The 8,400-nt window shown below is 40.3% G+C and overlaps 1 protein-coding gene across 1 annotated transcript in view; it reads left to right on the top strand.

Annotated features, from left to right (window-relative positions):
* Nucleotides 1–8,400, top strand: part of VEGFB (vascular endothelial growth factor B) — a 48,249-nt gene that overhangs the window by 17,266 nt on the left and 22,583 nt on the right. The window contains exons 3-4 of the mRNA XM_018565245.1: nucleotides 917–1,113; nucleotides 6,562–6,635. Coding sequence (XP_018420747.1) covers nucleotides 917–1,113; nucleotides 6,562–6,635 — 271 coding nt within the window. The remainder of the gene's footprint in view (nucleotides 1–916; nucleotides 1,114–6,561; nucleotides 6,636–8,400) is intronic.

Genomic DNA, 8,400 nt, shown 5'->3' on the forward strand with positions numbered 1-8,400 from the left:
TATATAGATATATCCTTGCAACAACTAACAGAGAATAGTAGATGCTGAAAAAAAAGTTTAGCCCTCAATCACACTGGAATCGGCCCGCACGTACAGCTCCGTACTGCATGGAGGGACGTATCGCTCAGCTTCCGGGAAGGACAGGTGCTGCGTGTGATTAGTACCCAGCCCTCGTCCTTCTCTATGGGACTACGCGGCCATACGCCCCCCTACGCTCACCTCAAGTGCAGGTAGGGGTGCGCGTTTCCTGGCTCGGACACAGACAGGATCCATCCTGTCAGCGTACGAGTACGCTCACCCGCACAGATGTGCAGGGCGGGTGAGCGTAAGGGGCTGTACGGCCACATAGTCCCATGGAGAAGGACGGGGGCTGCGTACTAGTCACACGCAGCACCTGTCCTTCCCAGGAGCTGCTCGGTACGGCCCTTCATGCAGCACGGAGCTGTATGTGCTAGCCGATTCCAGTGTGAATGAGGGCTTAGGCTTTACATGCACTTTAAGGAATTATCTCAAGACAATCCTTTTTTTCCAGTTATACATACAGTGGGGGGAAAAACTCTTTTCCACTATATCCAGAACTAAGAAAAAAAAGTTTTGGCTGAAGTCCCAGTAAAAATCTGCTAAAGATTACACCTTCTGTTGTTACTTCCTATTACTAGTGAATGGATTCAGAGGGCTGGCCATCTCTATTGTCAACTATTGTTTGCATTTATTGAGCTTAAAAATATGTTCATGACAAGAATGTAGATCATAAAATGCATCACATAACACTAATACGTATCAGATATGCATATCCTTTGTATGATTAGCTCAGTGTGAATATGAAATTCTTTGAATGCCTACAATCAGAACTTTAATATAAAGAATATTTTCTATAATAATAAATAAGGCAGTTGTTTTGATGTATGTTTCTTAGGACTGGCCTGGTCAGATATCTATAACCGCAGTAAGTGCCAACCTCGATGGGTCCTTCTGAATCTCCTACACGAGTTTCCCCAGTTTTCAGAATTCCTCTTCAAGCCAGCATGTGTGTCAGTCCAGCGCTGTGCCGGTTGCTGTTTGGATGAAGCTCAGAGCTGCTTTCCCTTGCAGTCACACATTGTAAAAATGGAGGTGATTATTAAAGTATTCAGGTTTAGAGGTCTTTTGCAAATATAGCTGATGCCCTATAAAAATATTTTCTATCTGCCGTTGTTGTTTGCTATTTCAAAAGGAGCCGTTTGGCCTATAGTAGCTTCACTAATGTACTAGTATTGTAATTCACTTTGCTAAGAGAGAAAGTCTGGAGTTTTAGTGATACCTTGTATTGGCTAGCTTTAATTATTAAAGATGAAAGCTTTCAGAATGACTTAGATACCTTCTTCAGGCTTTATAAAATCAATTTACATAAAGTCTGAAGAAAGGATCTAAGTCATTCTGAAAACCTTCATCTTTAATAACTTAAAGTATATCTAAAGCCAAAAGCATTTTCCTTTACAAGATGTCTATTGTTTTAAAATGAGAAGATAAATGGTAAGAATGTATCTCGAAGGTGGATCACAAAAGATCGCAGTTTTAGCTGTCAAGAGAAATAACTGTGGGAGAATATAGGATGAGTATTAGGATACTTTGGAGAGGGGTTTCAGGGGACACAATAGTGGGGTAAACTGGTATGTGTATTCCCAAACTGGGGGATGAAGAGGAGGTAACAATGAGAGGTACGTGGGAAAGCATCAGAAGGTAAAAGAACCCAGGGAATTTATACAGGGGCGGGAGGGGGGTGAAGGGAAGAAGAAAAAAAAGGGGGGGTTAAGGAAATTTTCGAAGAATAGAGATGGTGACTGTAGTTAAGAAGAATTATCAATAGAGTGGGAATGGGAGGAAGATGGGCAAGGGAGAGGTAGAACTTTTGTTAAGAAGTTGGCTAAGGCCAAGGGGGGTCTATTGTGGCCAACCAAAAGGGGTTTTGGTATAGAAGGAAGGATCCTGGCCCAATTGGTTGGTGTAGATGATTCATGGCTGCCAACTGTCAAAATGTAGAAATGTCTTATGTCTATCTAGGAGTATGGCTATAAGCTTTTCAATTATGAAGATGTCTTTTTATCTGTTGCCGATATATAGGAAATCAAGAGTTGTACTTTTTTGGAAATATTTGCTAGAGTTGTGTTTTTTGTTAACATTTGCTGAAGTTTGAAAGAGGAGGGCATCATTTTTGGGATGTTGATGTTTAGAATAGAGTTATTAAAGCATTAAACTTTTTTTATAAATATATTTGCAGTAACCTAGGAAACATTCCCCAATGAAAATGTTTTCTTCTCATATGTGGACAAGCAACTTTTCATAAGAGTGAGAGCACTGAGCACTAAACAGAATGGTCACCTGACCACCCTCATCAGCATTACATGTTTAATTGATCCTAGTGCCATGTAAACAACGTGCATGAGTGTCCCGTCTATAATTCCAAACTCAAAATAGTCTCAAGAGCCGCTGTCAATCAATTGGCTTGTACTTGCGTGGCTTAATGTCCTGGGCTTCGGAGTTGCCGATGCTTGTTGGTGTACACAGCATTGGAACATCAGGCTGTAGTCCTGGCTGGGAGCGCATAAGCAAGGGTGGCTACAGCGGAACTCTATAAGTCCTTGCAAGTCAGCATAGTTACCTGAAAATTAGAAACAGAGGGGAAAGGATTTACAGATACAGAATGCCAAGCAATGACAGCCTTCAAAAGAAAAGCACACAGGACACGTGGTAGGTTCTGAGGTTTGCAGCACTATTTTTCTTTTTTTTTACAAAGAACGTTTAAAAACACATTAATGTAGTGATATATTCTTCTCCATAAACGTTGGGCCTTGTAAAATGTCCACCATATGTGGAGCATGGTCCAGAGCAGTGTGGAGAATAAGATGGTATATAAATGGACATTCTGGCAAGGGTCAGGTACCATTGAAACAGTACTTTATATGAGTTTTCTCGAGAGGCAATATTAATAGAGTTTCTCACAATAGACAACTAGGATTCCTCCCACTGTTCCTTAGTCAGGGAAGCTTTGAGATCTCTCTCCCAGGCTTGGACATATGAGGGAATAGCTGCAGTTTGTGGAAGGAGGAACATGTAAGGGGAGAAAATAGTTCTTAGAGAGTAGGCGTTTTGTGCTTGAAAACTAACACCCATATAGCATGCACGTGCAAACACTGTTAGCGGTGTTTACATGCGTATGTACAGCATTTTCTGCCCATACAATCCTATGATCAGAAAAATGCAGCAGCTGAGACTCCTGGGTGCTGCAAAATCAGACATATTTTGCACTGTATGCCTATCAGCATGTATTAGCGCCGGTGTATATGAGCCGTTGCCATGGGACAGTCTCCACGGGAAGTCTCCCACTGGAAGATTTACCTCTATTACTGTTCTGGTGGCAGCTCAACATTTTGAAATTCCCCTCACTTTTATTTCTTGTGACATTGGCGATCTGGAGAATTAGAGTGAGTGAATTTCCCCAACAGGAACACAGACAGCAATAACTTGACAGTGTTTTCTAACTTCCCACCACCTTATCCAAATTTACAAAAAACATTTTGCCTTTAGTTATAATTTTGGTTAGGCAATAAAGGGTATCACTAAAACTACATTAATCAATGGTTAAGACAATGCAATACTCTACTATTACTGTGCTAAGGCTTTACAGTTTAGAAAAAAAACTGTTGGGGAAATTTTTTTATTGAATATACTTTCCTAAAACCCCAGTTTCCTCACACGGCACCTAGTTGAAGGGATTCCTAGAGAATGCTGAGCAAATCCTGCGAGACCACAATCTTTGCACTGTGCTGGCATGTCCGCTCACATGATTTTGTATACTTGGGATTCTCTGGGAACTCGCTGAAAGCAGCGTGATGCCACCCTTGAAGTACAGAAGCAGGGTGAAAGGCAAGTATAAGTATTAACTTTTTCTCTTCATATTTTTATTTTTTTAAATGGTAAAGCTGCTATGTATGGTTAAAAAAGGTGCCCTGGTGTATTAAACAGAGCATTCTTTTTACCTCAAGGACTTCTTTGAAGTGACTCTGTGCTTTGCCTATGCAGAGCAAATCAAAAAGGTCACTTTCATAAGCTCCAAACCAATTTGTTAAAGTGTCCTCTGAGCTGCAAATTCTCTGCCAGCCTCCATGTGACAGTGCTAGGTTGTTACATGGGAGAAGGGGAGTGAATCTCATGCTCCTTCATACCCAGAGGTTCTGAGTATTAGGCTTCCCTTGGCTAAAAGGAGCAGCGGGAGAGGGAAAGAGTTTAAGAGTGGAGATTTACAGGTCTATTCACTAAAGGTTGAAGAGTTTGGAGAAGGCAGGAGAAGTGAATAATCTAGGCCAAAATAGGCGATTTGAAAAAAAAAATCCAATTCACCTTACTTTCCAGTTTAGCCATGTTGTCTTAGATTGTTCACTTCTCCTGCCTTCTCCAAACTTGTCACCCTTTAGTGAATAGCCCTGTTAGATTCTTACAAGTGCTAATTTCTGACTGGTTCTCATTATGCTACTGGCTGGAGAGAAAAAAAATGCAAGTGTGTGAGTGAAGCTATTTTACCTTACCATGTGGCAAATTGTGAAATGTCATACTTTCACATGGTAAAGTAGAGAAATGCCTATCATCATCCAGTAAAGGTATATCCATTTTGCATTGATGGCCATTTAAATAAGTATGCATACTTAAAGCCCAGTTGAAAGTAACCTAAAAATAGATCATACATTTGTAACATTATGTAGCAAGTAAGTTGCGCTCGGTCTAAAATAAAAGTGAATGTTAAGAGTGTGAATACGTAAACTCTCAGTATTAATGAAAAAATTAAACAATTAATTAAGTGCAAATACCGGGAATCAGTATCTCAGCTTGTAACAGTGAATTGCAACAGTGAAAAAATTAAGTGCAAATACCGGAAATCAGTATCTCGGCTTAAAACCATGTTTTAAGCCGAGATATAGTACACACACCTAGATAGTGTCATATTAAACGAATATTAAGTATACAGTGCAGCTCCGTGCGCTCTGATTCCTCTCAAAGAAAAAACGTTTATACGGGTTTCCAGTGATCCGTCACCCTCTTTTCTCTCCAAATCAGACAATCTGGTATGGTTTTCTCCTCCTGTAGCGGATTTCCTCACCGCCCGACTGGCGGCGAAAACCTATTAGAATCTCCCAGGAGGAAAACGGAGAAAGGAGGCGGGACCTTCTAAGTGCAGTCATTAAAAAGATTTATTTCTTTAAAATACACAAATGCACTTACAGAAATGACGAACTATTCGAGCTTAGGGTTATTAGCAGAATCTCAGCTGTGAGCGGCGAAGACAGATCCTCCTTTGACACGTTTCGTTCATTCACTTTTTCAAAAAGAAGTCATGACTTCTATGACTCCTTTTTTTCATGACTCCTATGACTCCTTTTTGAAAAAGTGAATGAACGAAACGCGTCAAAGGAGGATCTGGGTAATGAACTGACTACCCACTCAGGCACCATTGAAACAAGGAAAGTAACCGCTGTAATCCCATTCCATGTAAACCGCAAACTCTTTGAACTGACTGCTTGTTATATTGTTGCTAGTAATCTAGACAATTAACCCCGTATAAACTTTTTTTCTTTGAGGAATCAGAGCGCACCGAGCTGCACTGTATACTTAATATTCGTTTAATATGACACTATGTTTATAACATTTGATCAACCACACACGTATTGTTTATAATATGTCCTGGTAGATGATCACATCATCAGAGTGTTTGTTCGGCTACATTGAGTGCGCTCAGCACACAGAAACACTTAATGATATACTGGACTGTAATTGATTTTTCCACACACTTATTCAACATTGTTGCATTTCACGGTTTTAAGCCGAGATACTGATTTCCGGTATTTGCACTTAATTTTTTCACTTTTGCAATTCACTGTTACAAGCCGAGATACTGATTCCCGGTATTAGCACTTAATTAATTGTTTCATTTTTTCGTTAATACTGAGAGTTTATGTATTCACACTCTTAACATTCACTTTTATTTTAGACCGAGCGCAACTTACTTGCTACATAATATTTTCACTCACACACATTGTTGCGGTTGGTCCAATTAGTTATTTAGACACTCACTCCTAGCGCAGTGATTTTTGGATTACATTTGTAACATTGTTCTACAAGCTTCAATTTCTCAGTATTATTGCATATGGTGATGTGGATGTTTCAGCACTGGCCCCAAATAAATAATACATGCTGCATAGAGGTAAAGCTTGCTATCCACCTTATAATTAGTTTGAATTGCCCAGGTTTGTAAAAGGATTACTTTAAAAAGGCCATTACCTGAACAAAACAATAACAGTGCTCTTGTAAGATCATATATTTGTAAAAGAAAAGATTTTTAATGTGAAATGAATATCCATACTTGGCATGAAATTGTGTTACATGTGGTCAATGGTTGTGTAACAGCTTAAACATTCTTTTCTTTAATAGAATGTCTGTCTAAAGTCTCAGGAAAAAATCAGTTTGCTCATATGCTTATATTTAACTAAACTTCTAAACACTCAGTGAACACAATTGTTACAATTTTTTCAGGTTTTAAGGAAAAAATCTCCCCAGGAGGAATACACAAACATGTCTGTTATTCAGCATTCAGACTGTGAATGCAGGTAAGAAGTACAGATACACTGTTGCCTTACTCGTTTTCTCGTTTCTTAAAATACAGTATGCTGACAGTTTTATCATGGTAATAGTGTTTAAGTTTTGGGGTGGTCGTGTAGAGGGATGGAAACTGTGTTGCAAGGGCGGGGTTAGGGAAAAGGGGCTGGTGGGAAGATAAAGGATAGGGAAGCAAGGGAAGAGCAAGGGCGTTGTCCAACAGAAGGTGTGGGTCTATGGAAGTCTCTACGACTTTATCTAGGTTTTCGTGCGTAATAAAGAAATAGTCTAGATGTGAGTATGTCTGATGTAGTGTAGAAAAGAAAGTGAAGTCATGCCCAGTGGGATAGGTGAGATGCCAAATGTCTACCGGGTGGCCTGGATGGAGTTTGGCTTTGCATTTCTTGAGATAGGAGAAGGAGAGGTGAAAAGCTCCCCTGCAGATGTATAACAGGTCACATAGTTACATAGTATTTGAGGTTGAATAAAGACATTAGTCCATCAAGTCCAACCTATAGGATCTCATTCTTAGGAGTACTTGTACCCCTGTATATTACGGTCCCTTAGGAAATCGTCCAAAAGTTTCTTGAACATTTCCACACTCTTAGCTGAAATCACTGCCTGCGGCAGTGAGGTCCAGACCCTAACCGCTCTAACTGTGAAGAACCCCCTTCGCCCCTTGTGCTGGAATTTTATTTCCAACAATTTTAGGTGGTGGCCTCTAGTTTTTGTAATGGAGTTAATTTTAAATAGTTTGTCGCTAATGTTGCTGCCACCATTGAACATCTTGTACATGGAAATCATATCCCCCCTTAATCTCCTCACCTCCAATGTGAACATGTTTAAATGTTCACATGTTTAGGGGTATGGAGGCTCTGGTCCTCCATACCCCTAATTAGTTTGGTTGCCCTCCGCTGGACTCTTTCCAGCTCAAGGACATCTTTTCTTAGTACTGGTGACCAGAACTGGACCGCGTACTCCAGATGAGGTCGTACCAATGATCTTAAAGTGGCAAAATTATAGACTTGTCCCTGCAATACATCCCCTTCTTAATACAGGACAAAACCCTACTAGCTTTGTTTACAGCAGCCTGGCACTGCAAGCTACCTTTCAGTTTGTGGTCTACAATGACCCCCAAATCTTTCTCTATTTCTGACTTCCCTAGCGGCATACCCATAATAGTATAACCCATTTGTTTATTTTTATTTCCAAAGTGCATTACTTTGCATTTATCGACATTAAATCTCATCTGCCATATTATTGCCCACTCCCCTATTTTATCCAGGTCCTCCTGTAATGTTATAATGTCTAAGTCAGTGTCTATTACCCTCCCAATTTGGTATCATCCGCAAACACGTAAATATCGCTGTTAACACCCTCCCCGATGTCATTAATAAATAAGTTGAACAATATGGGACCCAGCACAGAACCCTGAGTCACACCGCTCATTGCACTAGCCCAGTCTGAAAAGGTGCCATTTATAGATACCCTCTGGACATGTTGCCATAGCCAGTTCTCTATCCACGTACACACCACTTCATCTATGCCCGTAGCTCTCAGCTTGTGTAGCAAGCGTTTGTGTGGTACCGTATCAAAAGCCTTTGAGAAATCCAGATATACCACATCTACCAGCCTCCCTCCATCGATGTCTCTACTCACCCCCTCATAAAAAGTTTGCAAGTTAGTTAGGCAGGAACGATCTTTCCTGATCCCATGCTGATTGTCATTAACTATCCCGTTTTCCTGAACAAATTCTACCAGATAATCCTTTATTAT

The sequence above is a fragment of the Nanorana parkeri genome, unplaced genomic scaffold (assembly GCF_000935625.1).
Source record: "Nanorana parkeri isolate BGI_ZX_2015 unplaced genomic scaffold, ASM93562v1 scaffold25, whole genome shotgun sequence".
Classification (NCBI taxonomy): domain Eukaryota; kingdom Metazoa; phylum Chordata; class Amphibia; order Anura; family Dicroglossidae; genus Nanorana; species Nanorana parkeri.